The 27711-nt window shown below is 35.1% G+C and overlaps 1 protein-coding gene across 3 annotated transcripts in view; it reads left to right on the top strand.

Annotated features, from left to right (window-relative positions):
• Positions 1 to 27711, top strand: part of LOC150080713 (rho guanine nucleotide exchange factor 17-like) — a 394606-nt gene that overhangs the window by 268989 nt on the left and 97906 nt on the right. For all 3 annotated transcript variants that reach the window (XR_016547420.1, XM_090381790.1, XM_090381791.1), the window contains exons 13-16: positions 6213 to 6289; positions 8517 to 8713; positions 19665 to 19793; positions 21679 to 21722. Coding sequence is in view for 2 of the 3 variants with exons in the window: in XM_090381790.1 (XP_090237916.1) it covers positions 6213 to 6289; positions 8517 to 8713; positions 19665 to 19793; positions 21679 to 21722 (447 nt within the window). In the remaining variant the exon portion in view is untranslated. The remainder of the gene's footprint in view (positions 1 to 6212; positions 6290 to 8516; positions 8714 to 19664; positions 19794 to 21678; positions 21723 to 27711) is intronic.

The raw sequence follows: 27711 nt of genomic DNA, 5'->3' as shown, positions 1-27711 counted from the left end.
AATTTAAAATAAAATAATTCAATTAAAATTTTTCTGAACTTGCACAAAACTGTCTGGCTAAATCAAAATACTTTGTGTATCCATAAACCATGGTAATGTTGTGGCTTCTTGATAAGATAATATGTACCTGGGTTTATGATTATTTATTTATTTATATATTCTTTCTATTTTTTCTATGCTATTAATTGTAATTCATTTAACCTCATTATTACATTAATACTTACTTAACTCACTGCACGTTATATAAAAAAAACAAAAAAAAAACATTATTATTTAAAAATTGTTTATGTAACCTACTAAGTCTCCCAAAGTGTAGTTTATTATATGTGTGTGTATATAATATATATAATATAATGAATTATATATATATACAGATTTACCGTATTTAGTAGTCAGGGGCTTGGACACTGGTATATTCAAAGAGCATGTACTATTGCATTCCCATGTCTGACCACTTGGCTGTGGAGGCATTAAAAACCCAGGTATAGGGTATAATATCATGGGGGGGCTATGCACAAAATTTAAAAAAAAAACAAAACATTTACATCAATCACCGTTACTTGGAATTGGTGAAATAATGAGCACTTATTAAACCTGTGTGGAGTGTAATCTGCCTTTAATTTCTTAAAGAATTACAGATTATTCTCAGATGTTTTGTGATACTTCCTGTACCACCTCTTAAGTGACTGTAGTGATAGCAAAACTGGTAAATTATGGTGATATGATTTTAGATTAAGTTGTTATGAATTTTGATTACATATTAAATGTTAAAAGATATGAGAATAATAAATAAATAAATTTTCTGTTTATACTCCGGCACGACAACCAAGTCAGTAGAGTTTACAATAAATCATCAATACAAATATTTATCGTATTTAGTAGTCACGGGCTTGAACCCTGATCCACTCAAGGAACACGTGCTATGCACTCTCACTCCTGAACCACTGGGCTACGTGCCGACCGGGCTAGCCAGGTGGGTAAGGTGCCTGTCTGGTAACCCAAAGGTTGTGGGTTCGAATCCCGCCTCGGGCTTGGATCAAAGTACTGCCAAAACCTTGGAGGTGCACTATGGCCACAGAAGCCGATGCGCCAACAACTACCAAAAAAAAAAACTGGGCTACGTCAGGCCTAATCTGTAATTCTTTAGGAAATTAAAGGCAGATTACACTCCATGCAGGTTTAAGTGCTCATTTATTACCCGTTAATTTTATTACACATTAATTTAATTACATGTTTCTTATTTGGTTAAGGTTATGGTTCAGTCTTTAATTAGTTAACAAATAGCTGTTAGCAATCATCAGGTAAAGAATTAAGTTTTAACAGTCTTACCACAGTCTAACCTTAACAAATAAGAAACATGTAATCAAATTAACATATAATAATGTATAATCAAATTTATGTGTAATCAAATTAAAAGGTAGTAATGTATAATCAAAATTAACAACTTTATGGTAAATCATATCACCATAATTTACCAGTTCTGCTGTCTTTACAGTCACTGAAAAAGTGGTACAGGAAGTACTGCGAAACATCTGAGAATAATCTGTAATTTAAGAAATTAAAAACAGATTACGTTCCATGCAGGTTTAAGTGCTGATTATTTCATCAATTCCAGTTCTTGATATACCTGCACACTATGCTGCTAAAAGAATATTTAAGATCTATACACTAATTACATGGCAAATTCTGTGTAAGGATTGAATCCCACTGACTGATAACAAACGGTTACTAGTTTGTTACCATGCATTTGAGAATTGCCTCCATTGTCTTTACAACTTCTTCTGATGACTGGAAGTGTTTTCTTCACAGCTCCTTCTTTAACTTTGAAAATAAAAGTACAGAGAAGGGCAACGGAATTGGTGGTGGAACAAAGGGTTGCTGTTACCAAGAAAGGATTAAGTTCTGCAAATTGCAGCATCTGGAGACTAGGCAACTGTGAGATGATCTGATTGAGGTGTATAAGGCTTTAAATGGTTTGAGCAAGCATCAATGCTGATGGGATTCTTCCTCTTGCTCAGATTATGCACTTGAGGGGAAATAAATTCAAATTGAGGAAAGAGTTGCAGAATAAATGTGCAGAAATTTGCCTTTAGCCAGCGGATGGTTGATTGCTGAAACAAACTTCTATCTGTCGTGGAAGTTGATTGCTTAAATAAATTCCAGGAAGAACTGTACAAACTTTTGGATCAAATGAATAGGTGAAATGGGAAGGGTTTTTTTTTTTTTTGGCTGATGCTGCATAAGCTTGCTTTCTTGCATCATATGCCTCTGCTAATGCTAAAAAAAATTGCACAGTGCAAAGTCAGGCTGTAGAGTGGATGAGGAACACATTTGATATTAATGCTGGGTAAGTACTTGATGACAGTATGAGCAATATGAGGTCTCGCATTGTCATGATGCAGCATCCACCAACTGTATGCAGTGCAGTTCTTTAGTAAGATCCCATAACAGTTATATGATGCAACACGACATGCTGGCAAACTATTTCTTGAATGTCAAAAAAAGAGATGACTGTGACCTTCCCTGCAGAAGCCACAACTTTTGCATTTTTAGGTGTTGCTGATGACATAACTTCCAAACAGTGCTTACTCTTTGGGTCAAAATGATGAACCTATGTCTCATTTCACTGTTATCACCTTGTGCAGAACTTCACCATCTTTAGTAACCATCTATCACAGCTCCTGACAAACTTCCTTGCAAACTTGCTGTTACTCAGGTATGAATGACAAATTGTCATGGAGAATACCATGCATGTTGCCTACTGATGTTCTCAACATCTCTGCTAGTTGCATTATTGTTATACGATGATCTTCTCTCATGATTACAGAAGCAGTGTGTATGGTTTCTATGGTAACAGTAGTGGTTGGAGCTCTAGGAATGCCAATTTTTGTAATCGAATCATGTTCATCTTTAAAAATTCTAAACTACCTATGAGCTGTGCTGTATGGAAGTGTAGATTCACCATAAGCCTGTTTTAACATTTCATATGCTTCAGCTGATGTTTTCATGAGAGAGAAACAAAATTTGAAAGTAGCCGTTCCTCTTGTCACATCCATTGTTTTATGTAGGTGAAACTGAATAGGCGTAAACTTGCCTGTCTGACAAGGTCACACCATGCACATGAGTCAACTGTGCAGTTGCTGTGTGATGCAGCTTGGTTTGATCTTAAATTCTGCAGCTCAGCTAGAAATAGCAAGCAGTACGGTTATTTATGAAAAATTATGATAATTTTTTATTGAACAGCACTCGTAGTTTCTCCTCTCCTGAAGAATATATATATATATACATATATACAGGCATACCTCGGTTAACGTTACCTCTGATAACGAAGCCTCGATATAACGAAGTCCGCAATTTCAAGCCCCATTTAACATAAAAAAATATTCCATTTTTGTTTAATCACCTGAAATCTAAACAAACTGAAGAAATTACGGAAACCTTTGGGGCTTCTCGTGGTTGGTTCGAGAAATTTAAAAAACGGGCCAGGATTCATAGTGTAAAATTAACAGGAGAAGCTGCAAGTGCAGATGTTGAAGCTGCAAATAAGTTTCCAGAAAAACTAAAGGAAATAATTAAACGTGAAAATTTTCCACCAAATTTGGTGTTCAATGTTGACGAAAGCGGTTTGTTCTGGAAACGGCTACCAACAAAAAGCTTCATTTCTATTGAAGAAAAATCAGCTGCTTGGTTCAAAACAGCCAAAGACCGTTTAACGTTACTCTTTGGATCAAATGCCTCTGGCGATTATAAATTAAAATTGTTATTAGTTTACCATTCAGAAAATCCGAGGGCGTTAAAAGGTAACATAAAAATGAATTTACCTGTAATATGGAAAGCAAATAGAAAAGCGTGGGTTACCAAGGAGTTATTTACTGATTGGTTTGTTAACCACTTTTGTCCTGGAGTAAAACAGTATTGTCATAAAAACAAATTTGAAGAAAAAGCTCTTTTGTTGTTAGACAATGCTCCGGGACATCCTACTGATCTTAACACGTTGGACACATGCATTCCTGTCAAAGTTGTGTTTCTTCCAGCAAACACAACTTCCCTGATTCAACCATTGGATCAGGGAGTAATAGCATCATTTAAAGCTTATTATCTGCGTCGAACTTTAAGCAATTTAACTGAACTAGAGGATAAAGAGGAAATGACAGTTAAAACTTTTTGGAAAAACTACACCATTAAAAACGCAATAGAAAGCATTGATAGTTCTTGGAAAGAAGTCACTAAGAAATGCTTAAATGGAGTTTGGCGCAAAATATGGCCAGAAGTTGTACTAGAAGAAGAAAATAACATCCAAGAATTAGAAATGAAGTTATCCAGATGGCTCAATCAAATAGGTTTCAAAAATGTCGATGAAGAGGATGTTAGAAATTTATTGAATGCAGAAGATGATGGTTTTTCAGTGGAAGATTTAGAAAGCCTTGTTAGCAACGAAGACAAAGATAGTGAAGGCGAAGTTAAAGAAGTACCTGCCGAAAAAGTGTTAACAACCAAAGATTTAAAAAGGTGCTTAAATGATATTGAAAACGTTTTAAATTTTTTTAGTGAAAATGATCCTGACTTAGGAAGAAGTGTTATAGTTAAGCGATCAGTGTTAAATGCAATAACTCCGTATAGGCAATTGTTAAATGAAAGGGGAAAAAAGCATAAACAATCAACTTTAACCTCATATTTTAAAATGTGATTTCGCTTTGTATGTAAGTTGACTGTTTATTTAATAAAACTTTTCTTTGTTCGAAAAAAAGCTTTTCATTTTCTTTACGTAGGAACGTATCCCTATTCTGGCCATAGTATTTTTACCTCTGAAAACGAAGTTTCGCTTAACAAAGTAATTTCGTGGAACGCATCCTATTCGTTAATCGAGGTATGCCTGTATATATCTGATAATTAAAATAAATATAATATTTAAAATAAAAACATCCGCCAGTAGTACGGCAATAATGCAGAGCGAAACGAAACGCAAAATAATATAAAATAAACAAACAGGGAAGGGAAAGTAGAGATAATAGGACAAAAAGGTAGTCGATAATTCCCTGTAAAATTTAGTCAATTAAGTCATTAAACCCAATTAATAAAAAATGTAAATTTAAAATAATGCCAATTATAAATAATTTAGTGGTACCCCCCTCGAAGGTACCAGTTCCAAAAAACGTGAAATATCACCAAAAAAGGGTTAAAGAAACTACCAAAAAACTAAAATATCAAAATGATAGACTGACCATCATGCCCCATATCGACAGAGGACCACGAGGCCAATAATGGTCATGGAATCGCTGCATTTCAATCGCCATACAAATCATCGCAAAGGCAGAAATATCGAAGAACTAAACACCTCCATTCTCTGATAGATCAACCAATGCAGAGGATCTGCATGGCGGTGGTCCTTATGCAGCGAAAAATAAACTATAGAACAGATAGCACTCTTGATCAGAGCCACACCACTGACATAATGCAAGCTTAACCAGCTTATATAATAGAAAGGAAAAAAAACTACTGGCGGATGTTTTTATTTTAAATATTATATTTATTTTAATTATCAGATATAATTAGGCATCATGTGGAGGATGTGCATTTGCTGCCTCTAATGATAGCTACATAGCCATATTTATTTATTTTTATTACTTTTGCCTAATTTTTATCTCACATAATATATATATATATATATATATATATATATTAAAAAAAAAAGTGAAAGAATTTGTGTACAGTGAGCTTTAGATTTGTGTTGGTATTATCATTGGTAAAGTAGCCAGTTAGTATTATTAAGAGATCGAATGCTGCTCTACAAGGAAATATTAAGTCATTAATATTATTCATAAAGTTTCTGCAACTGTAGATTTCCTATAGATTGCTTATTTAGTATAATAACTGTACTTAAAATTTTTGCTACATTTTAATATTCATTGGATGTCTCAGTTTTTTAACATTTTTGCATTTCAGATGATGCTTAAAACATTTTAAAAATCACCAAGATTTTTAAAACCTATTTAGCCATCTTTTGCATGTTGAAGAAATGACAATGTCAGTGCCTGCCATAGTAAACACATTAACACTTGCTGTCAGTCTTCCAAAAGGTTTTTTTCCCTTAGGCACACTGTGAGCAATTTAATTTGATTTTAGTCATAATTCTTCTGTTATTTAGGCTGATTGTGTTTTTTTTATATATTTGAATTACAGTTTATAGCATTTTATTCTATTTCTGGTTTCAGCTCTGTGTAGAAACATATATAGTGCTCCTGAATTTCTGTATCCATTGCCAATTAGGAAAACAAGAGCTGGACTGCAGGTAAACATATAAACATTTGTAGCAGTTATTTTAAGGTTTCACAAAAAAAAGGAAAGGAAGTGACACTATTATACTGGGTGTTTAAATTAAAAGGCACTGGAGTTTTGTTGTATTTTTTCCATAACATTTTTGAATTTTATGATAAAATTGGACTATTTGAAACCATTTTAGATTTTATGATTGCTAAATTTAAATTTTGCATAAGATAAACTGCATTTTTTTTTTCAATAGCAAAGTTGTTCTCTGTACTCAGTTTAGTTTAATAATGTCTCATAGCTGTACTTCTGAAATAAATATATGAAAAATTATTTTATTTAAAGAAAAAAAAAAACAATTGTTGTGTGAGCTACAATTGTTTTTTTTTTTTTTTTTTTTTCAAGTAAGCTGTTCTGCATATCTAAATGAGCATAGTGAAGAGTGAATATCATGTGCAACAATTTTTTTTTTTAAAGATAAAATTGGTTTATGTTTTTCCATCATGAAAAAAGCGGTTGACTTGGCAGAACTGAAATTTAGAAATTGTAAAATCTAAAGGATAATATTTAGTCCAAGTTTAACATCTAATTCAAAAATTTCAGCCCAAATATACAAAAGAGATCATGGAGAAAATAGCCGAAGCCTAAATTATGAAGGGCAGTCAATAAGTATTTACCTTCATCTAGAAATATTTGAGTTTGGGATTTGAAACTTGGCTGGCAATTTTATCCTTCTCTTTTTTGCTACCTTTTGGAGTTACACATTTTTCCCAAATGTGGATAAGTTCTGTCATTCTTCTTGAATAGAACACCTCACTTTGAGCAGGCTTCTACTTCATTAATTGCCTTCTCATCAATCTGAAACCTGTGGACCATAATGGTTTCTTCATTTTAGGGAAGAGGAAGTCTGAAGGGAGAGGTCAGGAGAATAAGGTGGATGTTGTAGATTTTTAAGGCCAGACTTTGATTGCATAGTCCACTCTGAGCAGGATCATTGTTGGCTAGAAAGCTGACAGTGATGGCATTGCCTTTTGAGAGGTAATCTGCAACATCAATGCAACATCTGTAAAAATCTACAACATCAATGCTACTCAGTGATGGCATTGCCTTTTGAGAGGTAATCTGTAAGGATGATTCCTTTTGAGTCCCAGAAGACTGACAACATGACCTCATTGGCAGATAGTTCAACCCTGGCCTTTTTTTTTTTTTTTTTTTTTGAGGGGGTTGTTGAAGAAGAATGGTTCCATTGTTTGCTCATCTGCTTTGTTTCTGGGTCATAGCAATATACTCAGCATCCTTCCATCCTTACAATTCAGTAAAAAAAATTAACATTCTCTCTACAAAGATACAACACCTGTGAAGAATACTCTTTCGTATGAGCTTTTTTTTAGTAAATGTCAACAATCTCTTGTGGTAATTCCATGACTTACAGCTATGAAATAACCACAATTTTATTAATTTTTAAAATATACACTGTTTAATTTATATTTTATTTATGTTTATCACTTGTTTGGTCAGATGTATGCCTGCTGGTTGTATGCTGACCTAAAACAGAGCATGCACAGAATATAGAAATGTTTGTAAATTTGTGGTCACTCATTTCACTATGAAGATAGCACCTGATGATGATGACGATTTTGATTTGATTAAATTTGGATTGATTGAGTGATTGTTTTGATTTGATTTTTTTTTTTTTTTTTTTAACATTTGTTAGTATCCTAAACATGATTTCAAAGTGTATTAGGTGGGTTGTTGCATATAATTTGCCAAGTGTGATTTATTTCTTCAGATAAACAGTGTGCACATATTCCTTTGAAAATTTATATTTTATGATTTAGTGTCATAAAAATCTCATGTGAGTCTAACCTAGTCATATTGACTGAATTAGACTTAAATTTGATATCATTCACTCTATTTTATTCATTAATACATACTTTGGAGATTTTTTGTAAAAGCCATTGCCAATTAATGCCAGAAATATGGTCAATAATTCAAAAGTAGTAAAAGTTGAAAGATCAAAATTGCAAGCATAAATATATAAGCCTGGCAGTATTGTATTGGAGGATTTCAGGTGTGATTCTTGGATAATGTTTGTACTCAGGTGCACACATTTCAAGATTGAGCCTTATTCTATTTGTAAGTAGTTACAATGAAGTTATGAACTCCACTTGTCTTGGTGGTTATACAGATTAAAATTTATTTATAAGTAGTATATGTGAAACATTACAGTTTTTTTTTTTTTTTTTTGATAGATTACATGTGCAACTCCAACGTTAGGTCTAAATCAGTATGGACTGAGGGATGTTTGGGTTTGTAATAGTGATGGTTATGTAGGTCAAGTGTGTGTTTTGAGTATGCAACCTGAACCAACTGTAACCTCTTGTAATGGTGTTAGTAACGCTAGGATCCTCTGTATTGCCTCTGTTCCTGCTGCCACTCTCAATTCTGGGTAAGTTAATTTTTAATGCATTACACACACACACACACACACACACACACACACACACACACACACACACACACACCAGAAACAAATGTTTATACAGAATTGAGTAAAAGTAGGTATACAATACTGTATAGGTATATAGTTGCTGTTTTATTTGTGAATATATAATGTAGTCAATGATGGCTGAGAATTTGACAGCTGATGAATGCAAGTGGAGACTCAAAAAGCACTGGAAGATTCAGAATGTAGAATTTTATACAAGGGAGGATCAGTAAGTAATTCATGAGATTAGGAAAGAAAGAAATAAGTAGGAAACAGACTTCAACTTAGTATTTATTTTTAACATAATCATCAAAAACATTTGCGTGTGTCCCATCATGTCATTAAATTCTGGATAACTGCATAAAAAGAAGTTGGTCACTGTTATAGCCAGTGATGTATATTATCAGAAAAACATTTGCCACCAAGCTGGTGTTGGCAGGCATGTTTCAACATTCCTTGAAACATGCCTGCCAAGTCATGCACTGTTTATTTGTTTAGGCTCTGCAAGATGACAAATGCTTCCCATTGCACTCATATCATATGGACATTTCAAGCATAAATATGGTGGCAGGGGCATCCAGATGTGATTTTACCTTCCCCTTTCATAAAACTATCCAATAAATAATTAGGCTGCTGTAGTTCACCTGGAGTTGCTTCAATTTGCATAACGACTCGCTGGTCATAATGTTTTGGCTCATTGGTGTACATACATAGCTGAGAGTGCTACTTTTTAATCATAATCATTGTATTATTTTGTCTTCTGAGAAAACCAAATGAATTAGAAAAAAGTACTTTTTTTTTAATATGTAGACATTCTGTAGGAAATCCAGAGATATCTTATATGTCCGAATTAGACTTAGGGACATATATTTTCACTATGAAAATATATGTCCATAAATATACAGACATATTTTATGGAAATATATGTCTATCATCTCTACCACTAAAGAGGTGTCTTCAATATTAGAATGGTGGCACCATGAAATCTTTATCATCGAAACACTACTCAGGAGATAAGCTAGTTTCAAAAAAATATATATATAGGCAATGTGATATCTCATAAGGTGAGATTTTGCCAAAATATCAGCAAAATCATCTTGCATGCCTTCCTTTCTAAAACAAAGCAATAGCAGAGAAGTGTAACTGAACTTCTCTATAAAAATCTTAGAACAATATAATTTGCCCTTTACAATACTCAAACTTCAACAAGCATTATCCCATTTCAAACAGAGTGAGCTGGTCCAGCTGAAATTCAGCATGTGATTGTATAGAAACTCAAGGAGACATAACTAACATGCGTGTTTGTTTTATACAATAGAATATATCTAGAAAACAAGTTTCAGATTAGTGACACCACACTATCACACTTTTTTTCCTAAAAAAAACAAGGATGTCACAAATCCAAGCAACTCTCATCCCACAGCACTAACAAGTTGCAAGGAAGAGTTATGGGAAAAAATAGTTAATATAATATATTTGTGACATCTGAAAAGAAACAACCTGAAATGTCCAACCCAATGTGGATTTAGGAGAAATAGATCTGCTCTCTATCTGTTAAGAAGGATGGATGATAATATACAGAAATCATTTATCAGAAAAGAGCACCAGGTAATGATTTGTTTTGATATAGAGAAGGCCAATGATATTTGTGGTTGTATGGAATTTTTTTTTTTTTTATGAAACCCTCAAACACAAGAACCATTAGAACCTATAGTATTTGGCACCATGCGCAGGTTAAAGGTTGAGAAGATGAAAGAAGATATTTGTTGACATTAGATTTGAACTTCTGCAGATTGTAATTTTCAGGAAATATGTATGAAGGAAGGTAGTTCCAGAAAACAGAAGTTGAATGAATAAATGAAGAAGAAAAGTTGGTTCTGCGAGTTTGAAGTTGGACAGTAAATGGATGTTGGCTGGTGGCGGCATGTGTTCAGACTGTTTTGAAAGAGAGAGAGCAGAAATTATAGAAGCCAATTCAGAAGAACAGTGCCCATGGAAGTATCTGTAGAAAAGGCATGCAGCAGAAACAGAATGTCTATGAGATAGAGAGTGGAGAGACTCTGTTAGAGATGAGGCGTTAATTAACCTAATTTCCCTCTTCTGAATGGAATCTAGAAGCCTGAGAGAGGTTTCGGGGACACCGCCCCAGATGTGGGAACAATATTCCATGGTAAGGCAGATTTGTGATTTGTACAGAGTGAACAGCTGTTTGGAAGAAAAGTAATGCCAAGAGCAAAAGAGAAAATGCAGTTTTTTAGATGCAGAGGAAGCAATATTTGTAATGTGCTTATGCCAAAAGAGATTAGAAGTCAGGGCAATCCCCAATAGAGATATGACATTGCCTAGAAATTGGAGTGTCATTGAAGATAAGCATAGGAGCAGAAGAAACCTTTTTGCGAGATATAAAACAGGACTGAATTTTAGGAGTGAAATTGACTGAGTTATCTTTATCCCACTGAAGAATTACCTGGAGATCAGCATTTAAGGAATTGATAGTGGATATTCAAGAAGTTGAACCTGTGTGTGCAGAGCAAGGTTTCTCAAACTGAAAGGTGGAATGCAATGTGCTATCATCAGCAAAACTATGGAGGAGTTAGAAGAGAGAGATGGCCATCACCTGCAATGAGCGATCAGAGAGAAAACTGGATACCAAATTACAAAAAGCAGTTGGCAAACTATAAGATGGAAGCTTATTTAGAAGACCTTTATTGCCAATCATGATCAGAAGCCTTTGAAATGTCAAGAGCAACTGCTTGAGTTTCACCAAACTTTATCATTGAATTTGTCTACAGATGGGTAATGTAAGCCAGAATATCACCAACAGATCGACACTGATGGAATCCATACTGGTGATCTTTGATTAGATGGAAGGTTTCTAGATAGTTTAAGAGTTGGTGGTTAATTGATTTCTCCATTACTTTAGAAAGAGTAGAAGTAAGTGCAATGGGACAATAATGGGAGGGATTTGTCACCCTTTTTAGGAACTAGCTGTATATGAGCAAATTTCCAATCAGAAAATAAAAACACCTTTGGAATAAGAAAATGAAAAAAGGTGACACAGAACAGGAATAAGTTCAGGAGCAAAAGTTTTGAAAACAAGTGGAGAAATACTATTAAGACCCGGAGCTTTCTTAGCATCAAGATTGATCAAACTCCTTCTGACATCCTTTTGGCATGAAGACCACAGGAGGCATTGAATAGAGTGTACTGGAATGGTGGAGGTGGTTTACCAAGATCATCAATACAAGAGTTTGAAGAAAAATAGGATGCTAGCAGATCAGCTTTTTCTTTGGCTGAAGTGGCAATAGAACCATCTGGTTTTGAGAGGTGGGAACAGAGATGGGTAAAAGTTGTGGACAATAGCATTGGCAAGAGACCAGAATGCTCAACTATCATTTGAACAAGAAGCAAGTTTTTTTACTTTTAGCCTGCTCAAAATCTAGTTTGGATTGATTAATAACTGCTTTACAATTGCTATGAACTTTGGTGTAAGTAGAAAATGAATTTGAGATTTGGAACCAAGCCAATCACGATATGCAATGTTCTTCTCTTGAACAGACTTAGCACATTTAATGGAAAACCAAGGTTTAGATAAAGGATGAGATTTTAAGGTAGAGCATGTAATAAAGGATTCATCCCTACAAGAATAATTTCATTGACAAGATCTGAGCAAACGTTGACATCAGAAGATTTGAAACAGTAATCTGACAAGGAAAAGAAGAAAATAAATCTCACAGATCATCCCATTCTGCATTCTTGTAATGCCAGACAACACAGGATTGAGAATGGCCATGCGAAAAAGGCTCCATTGGAGAAGAAACCATTACCAAGTTGTGATCTGAGATGCATAGAGGACCACTCACCTTGACCATGTATTTAGATGGGTTGTTTATGTGAAAAAGATCAAGCCTGTTAGCTGAAAGTTTAGGATTGTCTGGTATTTTAGTAAGTAAATGAACAATTAATGTAAGGTCATTAATAATTGCAAAAGCCTCAGCATCTCGACCATGTATTTGGATGGGTTGTTTGTGAGAAAAAGATCAAGTATGTTAGCTGTGAGTTTAGGATTGTCTGGTATTCTGGTAGGTAAATGAACAATCAGTACGAGGTCATTAGTAATTGCAAAAGCCTCAGCATCTCAGCTGGGTCTGTGACTGGAAAACATAAGCCAGCTGGAGTTGTGAACATTAAAATCACCAAGTAAAACTACCTCACTGTTAGGAAAGTTGGCCTGGAGAAAGTCAAGTTTCAAAGAGAGGAAGTCAAAGAATTCCAAGTGATTAGTGGAGTTTGGAGAATGATAGAGGCAACAGATGACTTTGATAGAATAGGGTGAAGAGATTAAGCCAGAGAAAATCAAAAAGAGGAGATTCCAAATTGTTTAGTCTCTGACATGGAATATCAGAACAGACATATGCACAAGCACAACCTTTGAAGCAAAAGGAACTATACAGAAAATAATTTGGACAGTTGAGATGAGAAGTGGTTGAATCGCCCGATAACTGGGATTCTGTCAGAAAAATTACATGGGGTTTGGCAGACTAAGTGGAAATTGACTCATTAAGATTAGAACAGACACAATATATATTTGTGAAATGAATGAGGAAGTGTTTGGGAGGTTTAGATCTTTTCACAGATAAATTTGTTCTGTTAGTTTGACAATTCATGGTGTATTCAGAAGTAAGAAAAGATGGCAAGAATATGCTGAATGAAATAATGAAATTTTTGGTTATGCATACACATGGCAAGAATATACCCAACTCCTTGACATAATTTGTCTTCAACAGTGCCCCCTGCATACACACTACTTGAACTGCCTCCAGTCACTGTCTGGCAGAGTAGAGGCAACAAGATTATACATTAGCTGATCTGGAAGCCTCCTAGAGAGTTGCCAAAAAGTTTGGTCCAGTGGACTATCTAGCAGCTGGAATGCAAACACAGTTTTAGAGCTGTACTGTCAAAATGTAAGGAAGATTGGATCTTGCCATGATGTCCATCATAACCTCAAAAGACATCAATCATACTGCATGATGGGAAGAGATGGGGGAAAGAGAGAAGAGATTTGCTGGAGCTTTACTCTAGCGACTAACATGGGTTCCATCACTTCAAGCTTTCAGTAAGCAGTGGTGGTATTGCACCAGTTGATGAGAGTTATCTACAACCTAATCTTGCCTAGTAATACACCGGGGTGGCATTCTTCCTTGTGGTGTGAGCACCACTCCTCAACTCCTGCTTACATTGGTTTGCACACTTGGTTGGTTACCTCCAGTGTGCTAAGTGCCGTATTTCAAAACTTACACTTGGGGGGGGGGGAGGTTATACCCAGGGTTACTAGCAGTCCCACCATCGTGGAGGTGCAAGCAGAGGATTTGGCTGTCACAGACCAACCGGACTTTGCTGAAATTAGATCCACTTGACAAGTGTCACCAGAATAATTAGTTTCATTGCCATTTTAGACTTCCAGGTAGTAAGCAAAACTTGGCATACCCGAGGGAATGTCTGCGGCAGCCTCAAGGACCAAAGGAATCTGACAAGATCATGTACATACAGCTAAGGTCAAAAGGACTTTTTTCATTGGTCATTCAGAACATTTTGCAACATCAGTCTTTTCAAGTCTGGATGCGAACCATAGTTTCTAAAGTTTACTTACAAGAGGATTCATTGATTGGTACTGAGTATCACCCTGTTCATTCAAGATAAATACTCTAATACAACAAATATTTAATACAGGAGATGATATCAGCATCTCCTGCCAATTTCAAAATATGTGAACAATAGAGTGGCAGTTGTAAGGAACAATCAGATTCAGCAGATGGGCCTAGAATAATGGCTTCAACCTTTCATATATTTCTGTAGAAAACATAACCTTCACCCAGAACTTGTATTGAAATCAGGACAGACAATCCTAGTTCCATCAACTCTAAGATTCCTTGGTCTTACATTAGATAAAATAACTGACTTTCTTGGAACATATTAAAGAAATTAAGAGTCATGTCTGCAGCAAATTGGAGCAGATCAGTATACATTACTCAGGTGTTCCTATATGCAGTTCAGCAAAACTGAACTGTATATAGGAACGAAATGGTTAGATAAAATGGTTAGATCACTGAAATAGTTATATTAAATACATTAGCATTAGTAGAGGCATTTGATGCAAGAAAGCAAGCTTATGCAGCATCAGCCAAAAAAATAAAAAATAATAAAATAAAATAAATAAATAAAAAATAACCACTTCCACTTCACCCCTCTGTTCGTTCGAAATACCTGTCCAGCTGAGCCTTAAACTTATTTAGGCTATCAACTTCCACGACAGGGGATGGAAGTCTGTTCCACCAACCAACCACCTGCTGGCTAAAGGCAAATTTCCGCATGTCTATCCTACATCTGTCTTTCCTCAATTTGAATTTATGCCCTCTCAGGTGATTATTCTGAGCAAGAGGAAGAATCCCATCAGCATTGAGCATGCTCAAACCATTCAAGGCTTTATACACCTCGATCAGATCACCTTGCTAGTGCCTAGTCTCCAGACACTGTAATTTGCAAAACTTAAGCCTTTCTTCGTAAGAGCACCCCTTTGTTCTATTCACTAATCTTGTTGCCCTTCTCTGTACTTGTTCCAGCAGCTCTACATCCTTCTTGAAATGAAGCCTCCAGGCCTGTATACAGTACTCTAGGTGTGGTTTGACCATTGCCTTATACAAGGGAATAATCACCTCCTTATCCCTACTAGAAAAATTCCTATATATCATTGACAATACACCATGAGCTGCCCGTCTGCACTGCTCAGAGAACTTCATATCTGCCTGCACAACCACCCCCAGGTCCCTTTCATTCTCTACCACTGTCAGTGTAGTACCACACAGTTGATACATTGCTCTGGGGTTGCTGTTTCCCATATGTAGTACTTTACATTTGTCAATGTTAAACTTCATTTGCCACCTCTCAGCCCATCTCCTCAACCTTTCCAGATCCTGTTGCAGCAGCATAGTAGTAGTAGTAGTGGCATATGATGCAATAAAGCATGTGTATGAGCTTATGCAGCATCAGCCAAAAAAAAAAAAAAAAATCACACCATTCCCTCCAAATGCCTGTACAGTTCCTCTTTAAATTTATTCAACCTATCAACTTCCACAACGACAGATGGAAGTTTGTTCCAGCAATTAACCACCCGCTGGCTAAAGGCAAATTTCTGCACATCTATTCTACATCTCTCTTTTCTTAATTTGAATTTATGCCCCCTTAGGTTCGTAATCTGAACAAGTGGAAGGATCCCATCAGAATTCAGTGTGCTCAACCCATTCAAGGCCTTATATACCTGAATCAGATCACCACGCGGGTGCCTAGTCTCCAGCCACTGCAATTTGCAGAACTTAAGGCTCTCTTGGTAAGAGGATCCCTTCATTCCCCTCACCAATCTTGTTGCCCCTTCTCTGTACACAGTCAAGTAAATCTACATCCTTCCTAAAATGAGGCCTCCAGACCTGTACGCAGTACTCGAGGCGTGGCCTGACCATTGCCTTATACATAGGGATAATCACCTCCTTTTCCCTGCTAGCAAAATTCCTATATGTCATTGACAAAACCCCATGACCTGCCCTTGCAGCCTGTCTGCATTGCTCAGAAAACTTCATATCTGCCTGCACAATTACTCCCAGGTCTTTTTCATTTTCTACCACCTTAAGTGTAGCCACACAGGTGGTACGTTTCTCTGGGGGTTACTTCTACCCATATGCAGTACTTTGCATTTGTCAAGGTTAAACTTCAATTGCCACTTCTTAGCCCATCTGCCCAAATTATCTAGATCCTGTTGCAGTAGCACACTGCCATTACTGTCATTAATAACCTTGCCAACTTTTATATCATCTGCAAACTTCGACATTAAGCCTGATATACCTTCATCAATATCATTGATAAATATACAAAACAACAGTGGACCCAACACTGAACCCTGTGGGACTTCACTAATAACATTAGTCCACGAAGAGCAGCACCCATTGATTACCACCCTCTGTCTTCTCCCACTCAACCATCCTTTTATCCATAGCGTCAGTAGTCTCCTTGACAACCCTGCCAACCTTCGTATCATCTGCAAACTTGGACATTAAGCTTGATATACCATCATCAATATCATTTATAAATACAGAAAACAATAATGGACCCAATACTGAACCCTGAGGGACTCCACTAATAACATTAGTCCATGATGAGCAGTGTCCATTGATTACCACTCTGTCTTCTCCCTGTCAACCACTCCTTTATCCATAGCAGCAGTTTGCCTCCAATGCCACACTGCTCCAATTTGTGCAGCAGTCTTCCATGTGCAACAATATCAAAAGCCTTTCTAAGATCCAAGTATATAATATCAAAATTATTCCCTGCATCTAGTTCTTTTCTGTGACTGCATCATAGTATCCAATCAAATTGGTCAGGCAAGACTTCCCCTTAACAAAACCATGCTGTGTCCGAGCTATAACATCTCTAACTTTAGGAGCATTCTGCACTTCAAAAAAAAGCCTATGAAACCCATGAACCTCTTCTGTAACTCAGACAACATAATTTTACATACCTAATTCTAATAAAATCTTAATTTTACCTAATTATTATTTACTTCATGATTCTTGGGCCACAAGCGACCTTGACAGCTGAATTCCAGAACACTCTATTATGTTCAATCTCTCATCTAATTTTAAGATAAGATAAAATATTTTACTAGTTATACACTTAATGTTAGGAAAACCTATATAGAGCCTTCCCAACAATCATTCAGGTCATTGGAATACACTTGAAAGAATAGCTACCATTTAGATGTTTAAACTTTGACAAAATGGAAAATGTGCCAAAATTCATATTACTGCTGTGGATATAGTCCAATTATTATGGAATCTTAGCCCTCAGAACTGGAGAGAAGCATCTTTATCTTGACAAAACTACCATCAATTACATGCAGCCTACAAAGCTCAATTTTCACAATGTTTTGAGTAGTAGGAGTAACAGCTTTGTTTCTGGCCATGTTATAGAGCTCTGTCTCTGCCATAGATGTCTCTGACAGAGCATCTATGACAGAGACAGAGCTACATGAAATACCATTAAATTTTACACAAAGTCTTATGGAAAATTCAAAATGTTCTAGTTATACAAGAATTGGTTTTGACAATACAGGCAAAGTCAAAACATCTGATTCTGTTGGGTTCCAGGATATTTTGAGATAGTACCAGCAACATATCTTTCAGAGCTCCACAACTCCACATGCAAACTACAAGTCAGTTATCAGAACCAGCAGTATGAAACTGTCAAGAAAAAAATGGCATGATCAGAGGAGTAATAAATTACTACAAACAAATACTTCAGCCATGGAAAATCAGCCTAAGATCAAACTGGTAAAACGTAATAAATAAATAATTTTCTGTTTATATTCTGGGATGGGCATGTGGTCAGAGAAGTTTACAAGATAGAGAACATAAGACCATTATCTTATTTAGCAGTCATGTGAGCTCAAACCACAGTAAACTTAAAAGTATGTACCACTGTACTTGGACATTAACCACTCTGCTATGTACTTTATCTCGATTAAGGACCAGTTACACTAACATTTCTCGTTTATTTACTTAGAGGTTCTTTGCCAGTATCTAGACTGTCATATCACAGAAACAATCCAGCATATCATGCTGGCCTGTTCAGAATTCACAAGAGAGCATCAAATAACTTTTTCTGAATTAATTAATATGGCATTTTTAGAGGATTACAGACAATTATAGAAATAGCATATCTGATGTTTTCAGCTTCCTTAAGCAAAACTTTTGCAATCAAATGTGAAATATAAACTAACAGTAAACAGTGTGAAAATACAGTTATCATGAACTACCTGAAAAAAAAAAAAAAAAGAACTTATTGGCCTAGGAAATTGTATCATTATCTGATTAAAAGTAATATCTATATTATGAATTTGGCACATTATAGCCATAGTGGTTGATTTCCCAGCAATAAATTAGTTTTTAAATATTGTGTTGGCATAGCTCTCTTGTGTTTATCCTCCTGGTTTCTGTGATACCCACTATTCTGATATATTAACATTTTTCTTCTGCTATCCACTTTGCCATTTAAGCTTCTAATACCAAATAGCATATTTAGCACCATGTGCTCAGGATCCTTGAACAGCATGGCAGATACTTGGTTGACCTGGTGAAATCCCAGCTGGTATTGGTTTTTTCATTGCTTTGTCCTCTCATTAGTAACAAATCTTTAGCCTATAATTTGGTTAGCATATTGGCAATTTACCCTTGTTCATTCAGTAGCCATATTCCTGGCTACCTAATAACAGGTTGCAACATGAGAAGGTGAGAAAAGGACATTGGATCAGGATTCCAGCTGGTTAACCAAAAGTCTGGTTAAGAAGATTTGGAGGAGGGTGGAGTTTCTTTCTTGTTGGAGTTTAGTAAACCTGTTTATTAATGACCCTTATTAATTTTAACATCCTGCTTGAATTAGCTAACTCATGATACAAACTCTTTATAATTTTATAAACTGACAGATATGTGCACAATTTAGCCAACCAGTATGTTCACAAGAAAAACAATACAGACATTCATAATGGTTTCCGGTATAGCACTTGAACAGTTCGGCATTATTTTGCAAGAGCAACATTTTATTATTGTTGCATGCTCTACAGTTGATGTGTTTGTTATTTATTATATGGTGTGTAAATAAATACAAAATAAAGTGATGAAGTTATCATGATGACAAGTATTTTGATTTTAAATAAATTATTTTAATTTTTTAAGCATTGAAAGAGAAATTTGGGGGATATAAAATATGATAAAGCTATATTTATGAGAATTTTTTTATATAATTAATAATGATTTGTGATTACTTTTGAAGTAATTAGAAGTATAAAGCATGAAAATTTGCTTTATAGGCAGCAGCCACCAACAAGGCAATGTTCTGTGATAGTAAACAGCTATACTGATTTAGCAGATGAACTAACAAGTGATGGGGAACAGAATGAGAACCACACATCAAAGAATGGAAGTTTTCAACTAGATAGGTGAGGACATTAGTTGTTTTATGTATATACAGGATGTTACTAAATTACACTCTCAAATTATACAGGTAGCTAAGTGTGCTGAAACAAGTAAAAAAAGTTCATATAAACAGTTCACAAAAAAGTTCATGAATGATAACAGAGCTACAACTGTTTGTATTTTTAAAAACGTCTGTGGAGTTTAAATGGTAAAAAATAACAACAATAATAAATGTGTATAAAGTAGTGCAGTTATGTGTCATTATAGCATGCATTAAACTAAGGTGCCTCCGTAGCCAGGTGGGCAGGAGTGGCAGTGCGTAGCACACGCTTCTTGATTAGACTGGGGTTCGAGCCTGTGGCCACCAAATACGGAGGATGCGGAAAGGTCAGGGAATGACCACCACATATCCCCAGAGAAATATGGCCTTAGTTGCTAATGCTCCTAAATAACAAACAACAAACAAGCATTAAACTAAAAAAAAAAGCAAACAAGTTTGTAAAAATGCAAACTTGTTTGCTTTTTTAAATTTTTTTGGTGTCATTGCTAAATGTTTGCTCCATTTAACTATTGTTGCTTATTCTCATCAAAGCACCTCCTGTGGAACCGATGCAGTCTGTCACAGAGGATCTTGTTGTGTTTTGTGTTGCCTGAGTGCAATCTCCAGCATTATGCTGGATAACTTAGTGCATAAAGGGTTCTTCTTTTTTAATTTCTTTGAACTTCCTCCTATGAGGACCCTGTTCCTCAGGCCCTCATACAAGCACATCAGAATGCTGATTTGGCTCCCATGATCTTCACAATCTCTACAATGAAAGCATGCAAAGACATCTTCCTTAGTTATATTATGTCCCACTAGGGATAGCTCCACAGAAAACCCACAAGTAGTGCAATAATTAATGTAGCTGTGATTTTCAAGAGATTCACCATTGATGGTTTTCTCCTGAGCCAAAGCAATCCCACTACTTCTAACTTTTTACTTAGATTTTGTTTGAGGCATGATTTCTAATATAAATTTAATTGCAAAAATTACAATTACAAAATTATGATTGCAACACTGACTAAGCAGTAAGAATATAACAACACATGTTATCACTAGCCTACCAGATATGCCTGTTACATATTGCTTACTGTGCTGTTATGTTTCTAAATAATGCTACTGCCTTTCTAATTTCTTAGCTAAAAGCAAAATGTCAACCTATGTGACTTTGAACTACTCATTTACTACAATTGAAATATAGTTATTACAATATGCACTACACTACTGGTTACTAATTACACGATATAATATTTGTGCTGAAATGTTAACAAAGGCTGTATGAATATTAAATCATACCTTACTAAATTTAAAAATAAGCTAATGTACATGACTAGGACTGTTCAAACTATTTATTGAACACAATTTAGTATTTTAATTAAGTAAAAATACTGTAATTAAGTATTTTTTACTTACCTAATTAAAATTAAGTAAAAAATTAAACAAAAATTTTCTGAAAAAAAATTCATTTTCAAGAGCTCTGAATTTTCCAACTTCACTGGTTGTAGCCTCAAACCAGTTAAACTTAGACATCTGAATAGTAAAGCTATTCCATTGCACCATTACAGAAGCTTGAGTGGTTATAGTATTGCTGTGTTTGCCTTTAAAAATTTTTACATTTACTTTTTAATAACAAACCCAAAATTGATTTTGGTACTATAATTGAATTAGAATGCTGTAATCCCATTTGTGATTCTTTATTAAATGCTGTTATTCCATTCCTGTGCTTAATTGGTTATTTTTATCTTTTAACTTAATTTTGCTATTTAGAAAACAAAATTGTTAATGTAAATATATATATATATATATATATATATATATATATATATATATATATTTTTTTTTTTTTTTTTTTTTTTTTCTAATTTCAGTGAATCAAGTGATGATGAGGATTATGATGCCATAGACTCCCCTGGTAAAATTCTACATATTAATTTAATTGTCCTTTCTTAATGGTTAATTATTAAAGGTTATCTCATTAATGCATTAGGATGTGTGTGGTGGCAGAGGGTGCATGTTGTAGCTATACATATTTGACAGTCCATTTTGCACATAGTAATAATAACCCTAATCCAGAATACTGTTGTATCTTAATTTTTCTTAACAGTGCACTATTTTTACCTGCTTCACAATAGAGAGAAAAAAAACAAGGTAAAAAAATTGTTAGATCTATCACTTTTCAATGGCGCCATTATTTCATTATACCTACAATTATGCATTTACGGTGAGACAAGAAAGAAACTGAACAGGATATGTGCCAAAAAGCAATTTTATTTGTCTCTGCCCAGCTTGTAGATGGTTGGTTTTAGTTGCTTCAGTTTTCATTTTATTATGCTATACATCCATCCACCACTTGAAATGCACAAACTGATGTTTTTTAAAATTTTAATTCTCCACCTTCAGTTTCTCACAGAGTGAGTGTGCAGTGTAATCCCATTTTGATTTATATATTTATCTTAACAGTCTGACCTTCAGACAGAGTTCCATGGGAATACGATATATGTTTTTCTAAGTAAAAAAATGAAATATATTTGGAAGAAAGCACTATTATGACATGAAATTTTTATAGATTTCAGTTTATTGTAAACTTGAGAGGGGAAAAATTTACAAATTACCTTCAGGCACTACGAATAGGTGCATGTATTGGGGGGGCCAGTCAAGCTCTCAGCTGCCCAACTCAACGCCAGAGCTCACAATTGTACATCAGGCAACACAGCGGAAATCTCCAAGGCAGAATGCGCTGGTCTCAAAAGAACTAGTTATTTAAAAAACATCAGTTGGTGACTCTATTGTCAGGGAGATGGGTAATATATTGTGTAAAAAGGATAGATTAATATTCTTTTATTCCGAAATAAATGTTTGTTTATTTTTTATTTAGTATTTTACATTAGGATAAAAAGTATAGCACAGCATTTCTTTAATAGTATGTAAATATGCAGCTTAATATAAATTCAGCTGTTGCCACTATTAATATTGAAGCAAAGTTTGTAAAATATAGCAAAATATATCTGATATCCCAACAATATTCACCTTTGATGTCTTGACCAACACTTCAAATTCATCAAATTTATTTACTGTACTTCTAGCACTGGTATACATGCACCTTTCTATGTATGTTAACATGTTTAAGCTACTGGGTTGCCAAATGTCTAGTACTGTGGGCCAGGTGATCCACTTGCGTTTTGTCAGATGCTACAGTATATTCTTATGTGCATTACTGGTGCCCGAAGAAAAAGTTTCATCACACTCTCCCACCTTGCAGACAGGTTTATGTATGAAGTGCAGGAGGAAAATATTTTAATTTTTAATTACTTAACTGGCATGTTTTGCTTAGTAATTTAATCCCAGGGGCTCACATCTGGTAAGTATGGGTTTGGCACACTCAGGATCCCGAGCTGGATATCATCATTCTTCTCTTTCTTGGTGATTCCTTTCTACTTCTGTCTGCCATGTGAATTATGACTGAAATAGAACTCCATCTGCTCATTGGAGATGGACGTGCTCGGTGCAGCCTGATATGATGCTCAGACTTCTCAAAGACATGGAGTTTGTTTGCTACAATTGCTCAAAGCTTAGCAGAATTTGTTTTCTTTAAATCAGCAGTTCACTGTGCCTCATATATGACACAAAAATTTTTGCTGTGTTAAAATAAAGTGTTATGCTCCACAGAACTTGTGCCTGATAGGTAATGCAGCAATACTCAAAATGTCTCAACAAATACTGATGTTCTTATTGGGAGGTGCATCAACTACTAATCCTATCTGAATCAACAAAAACAGGATAACACTGACTCCTTTCTTAACAAAACTGAGAGGATTTACTCTTATAGAAAAAGTTCATCATGCATTTTCCAGGCCCTGATGCTGTTCAACTGAAAAAGAAGAAAATAACTAGAAGACATAAGTTTTTTTACATTTGCAAAATAGGTATTATCTTCAGTAAACTTCATCAGTTTCTTAAGGAATATTAGAAATTTTATTAGAATATCGCAAATACCTTCTTTTTATTATCTCTGGTTTTTCAACTGAAGAAAATGGAAAAGAAGCCATTTCATTCAATTAGTTCTCTCATGCTGGTGCTGACTTCTCATTTTACAATGTGTTGCTTCAATACTGAACTACTTTCAAATAAAAAAAGAAATATATATTTCTTTTATTCCAAAATAAATGTGTCTGTTTATTTTTTATTTAGTATTTAACATTAGGATAAAAAGTATAGCACAGCATTTCTTTAATAGTATGTAAATATGCAGCTTAATATAAATTCAGCTGTTGCCACTGTTAATATTGAAGCAAAGTTTGTAAAGTATAGCAATTTGAAATTTTCTGCTTTAGAAATGGGAAAGTTTCTAATGAGGACTGAAGATAAGTATAATTTTTGTATATTTTCTTTTGTGTGGTTCTAATATTGTATTATTAGTAGTTATTATTAGTAATTAAGTGCTTTATAAATTTTACATAATAAGTGTGTGTGTCTTCTTACTGAAGACTATAAAAATGATATTTGGTAAAGTTTACTGTATTAGGTACTTGTCAGTTGTGCAACATTAATGCTATTGCACATGGGCAATTAGGCATTATATGTGCATGAAATTATATTAGTCAATTTTATTTAATGGTATCTATCTGTAGGGAATTAGGTGTATAAGGACCAAACTAACAAGTTAGTAAAAGTAAACTAGCTTTAGGCTGGAAGCTAGTTTACTTTTACTAACTTGTTAGTTTGGTCCTTATACACTTAATTCCCTACAGATAGATAGATACCATTAAATAAAATTAACTAATATATATATATATACACACTGTTGTAGTAAACTGGGAATAGTGTAACGTCAGTGGCATATTGCTCTATGCTGCAGGTAGTGCTCCCGAGCTTGGAGGAGGTGTGGGGAACAAAAAGAAAAGAAAAAAATGGCATTGTGGGGGGTTCAAATTTGAAAAGAAACGCTAAGCACTGCATTGGTGTTTAGTGTTTCTTCTTGATTTAAAACATTTGTTACCTGTGTGATGTCATACAAATCATATACGAGGGGGCCATCAAAAAGTTTGTACCCTGACCTAGATAAAACATCAGTAGGAAGATGCCATTTTTAATATAAGTTGTCTGCATATTCAGTAACTAATGTGAAATTTCATTCCCGTAGGTGATTGTACACCAGAGGTGGAGCCCAGAATCTGAGGAAGAATGCTATGGTTGACAAAGTGGAGTATTGAGCAGTGATCAAGTTCCTGCATTTTCAGGACAAGAAAGCTCAGGAAATTGACGAAGAAATGAAAGCTGTGTATGGGCAGAATTGTCCATCCTATGACACTGTAAAAAGTGGAAATGATAGTTCCAGTGTAGTCATACAAATGTTTGTGACGAGCCAAGAGAAGGATGACCATCAACATCCGCCGACAGTGAGACGGTTGCAAAGTTTGAGCAGGTGGTGCTGAGTGACAGACGTGTGACAATTCATTTCATCACAAATGCAGTGGGAATTAGTTATGGGTCTGCCCACAGCATTTTACATGACCATCTGCACATGTCTAAGGTCTCTGCACGATGGATTCCAAAATTTCTGCAAGTTACCACTACCAACTTTATTGCCCAGTGTGGCTTTGAACTACTGCATCACCCATCCTATTCTCCTCACCTAGCACCCTTCTTGTTTCGAGAAATGAAGAAATCATTGTGTAGACGCTGCTTTGATTCATCTCAGGAAGGCATCAGTGAAGTGGAATCGTGGTTTCGGGCAAAAAGTGCGGACTTCTTTGATCAAGGCAATAAATAACTGATCCATAAATGGGAGAAATGTGTTACTATACATGGAGAGTACATAGAAAAGGATTAAAGTTCCTGTGAAGTTTCACCTTTCTAGCTAAGGGTACAAACTTTTTGATACCCCCTCGTATAACTAGGACCTCCAAGGTCAAAAGTAAACATTGCACCAGGGCCTCCAAGTTATGATGATATTGTAACTCTGTAGTAATATTATTGTACTTGCAATCACATAGTGTTACTGTGAGTAGTGTAATACTGAGGTATAATGCTCTGGGTCTAATTTAATTTTCTAGCTGAAATTATGATTTGGACTAGAGCAGTGAAGATGCCTTGTTGGGATGGGGTATTAGAGGACAGCAATTCCTGCCCCACCCCCCAAATATCAATATTTATTAATGATATTGGTGTAGGAATTTCAAATTTGATGTTCAAGTTTGCTGATGATACAAAGGTGAACAGAATTGTTAAGGACATTAATCAACATATACTACCTTCAAAATTAGTTAAGTTAGACAGATGGACTAAAATTGGCATTTGAAGTTCATCATTGATAAGTGCAAGGTACTGAACATGGTTACTAGTAATCCTGGAATAACACCATATGGGTAGCACCAAACTCAAGGTACTTGATAGAAAAAAATCTATGAATAACTTTGCAGACCAACATGAACTTCTCTGAGAAGTGCAGATAGCCAGCTAGAATGACTCATGGAGTTCTGTTTTAGTGAACTCCATATTCAAGAACTTTGTCAGCAGGGAAAAGAGATGATTATCCCATTACATAAAGCATTGATTAGGTCATTTGGAAAGCTGATTTTAGGTTAAGTTATGTTAGAACATAGAACTATTGGAAGGGGTGCAAAGAAGCACAACAAGATTAATTGAGGGTACAAAAGCATATATTCTTACCAAGAAAGGCTGGGTGGGTTTGGTTCTGTAAATTGCAGTCTCAAGAACTAGGCATTATAAGGCTTTAAAAAGGTTATGCAAACTAAATTCTGATGGCATTTTTACCCTGATGGCACACGCACGCACAGGGACAAATTTTTGAATTGAAAAAAGATGGTTGCAGAATAGATGTTCAGAAATTTACATTCAGCCAGAGAGTGATGGTTGGAATAAACTTCCTCCTTCCATTGTGGAAAGATAATATGAATACTTTTATAGAAAGTTTGGATATATTACTAAAGAAGGAATGGGAAAATGAGGTGGCTGAAAAAGTTATTTTTGACTAATGCTGTAAAAGCTTTGCTTCCTTGCATCATTTTTCTAATACTTATACAAGGGTTTGTATATAAGTAATGCCTCTGGCCATAAAAATATAAGGACAACAGATACAAAGTTGAAATTTATATAATTTATTGAACAAATGCTAGGAAGCATGCATATAATGTTCTATCTGCCCTATCTATCTACTACTTTGTTTATCAATAGTTTTTTCCATCATTCTTTCCAATTGACATATGCACTGTGGTAAAAGGATGGACCTTGCTGTTGAAGGCAGTCTATCACCGTCTTTTTCAGCTCTTCATTACTCAAAAAAGTGTTTTCCACAAATATTCTTCATATGTTCAAATAGAAAAAAATCAGACAGAACCAAGTCTAGGCTACATGCAGAATGCAGCAAAATTCTCCACCCAAAGTCCAATTTTCATCATATAAAACAAAAAATAAAGATTCTTTCTTTTTTGTTTTATAGCCCCATTAAGCGTATAAAGCATATAGCAGTATCTTCCATATTTATAGTCTTTTTCTAAAAAAATCAACCAAAATTGGGCCTTCTCTCTCCTAAAACACTGTGACCATTTTTTGTGATGATCTGGCAATTCAAAGTTGTTTTTTTTTTTTCCCTGCTGGTTCTTGCATCATTGCATCTGTGATTATTGTCTTGTCTTTTTGAATAATTTCATCCAAAATATTAGCTTTTCTTTATTGCACATGAGCTTTGGTCTTCTGCTTCTTGGCTGATCACAAATGTCAGCGACTTCTTTAAAATCTTAAGGGAGGTGGCATGTGAGTGCATTCAACCATTGAGGCTAATTATGAGAGCATCACTGGACTCGGGAGTAATTCTGTTGGATTGGAAAAGTGCCAATGTATCTCCAGTACATAAGGGTGGTTCTAAGAGTGAAGTGGGAAAT

The sequence above is a fragment of the Mastigoproctus giganteus genome, chromosome 9 (assembly GCF_048544385.1).
Source record: "Mastigoproctus giganteus isolate SK-2022 chromosome 9, ASM4854438v1, whole genome shotgun sequence".
NCBI lineage: Eukaryota > Metazoa > Arthropoda > Arachnida > Uropygi > Thelyphonidae > Mastigoproctus > Mastigoproctus giganteus.
The sequence above is the reverse complement of the archived record's forward strand: the minus strand, read 5'-3'. Positions and strand labels throughout refer to the sequence as shown.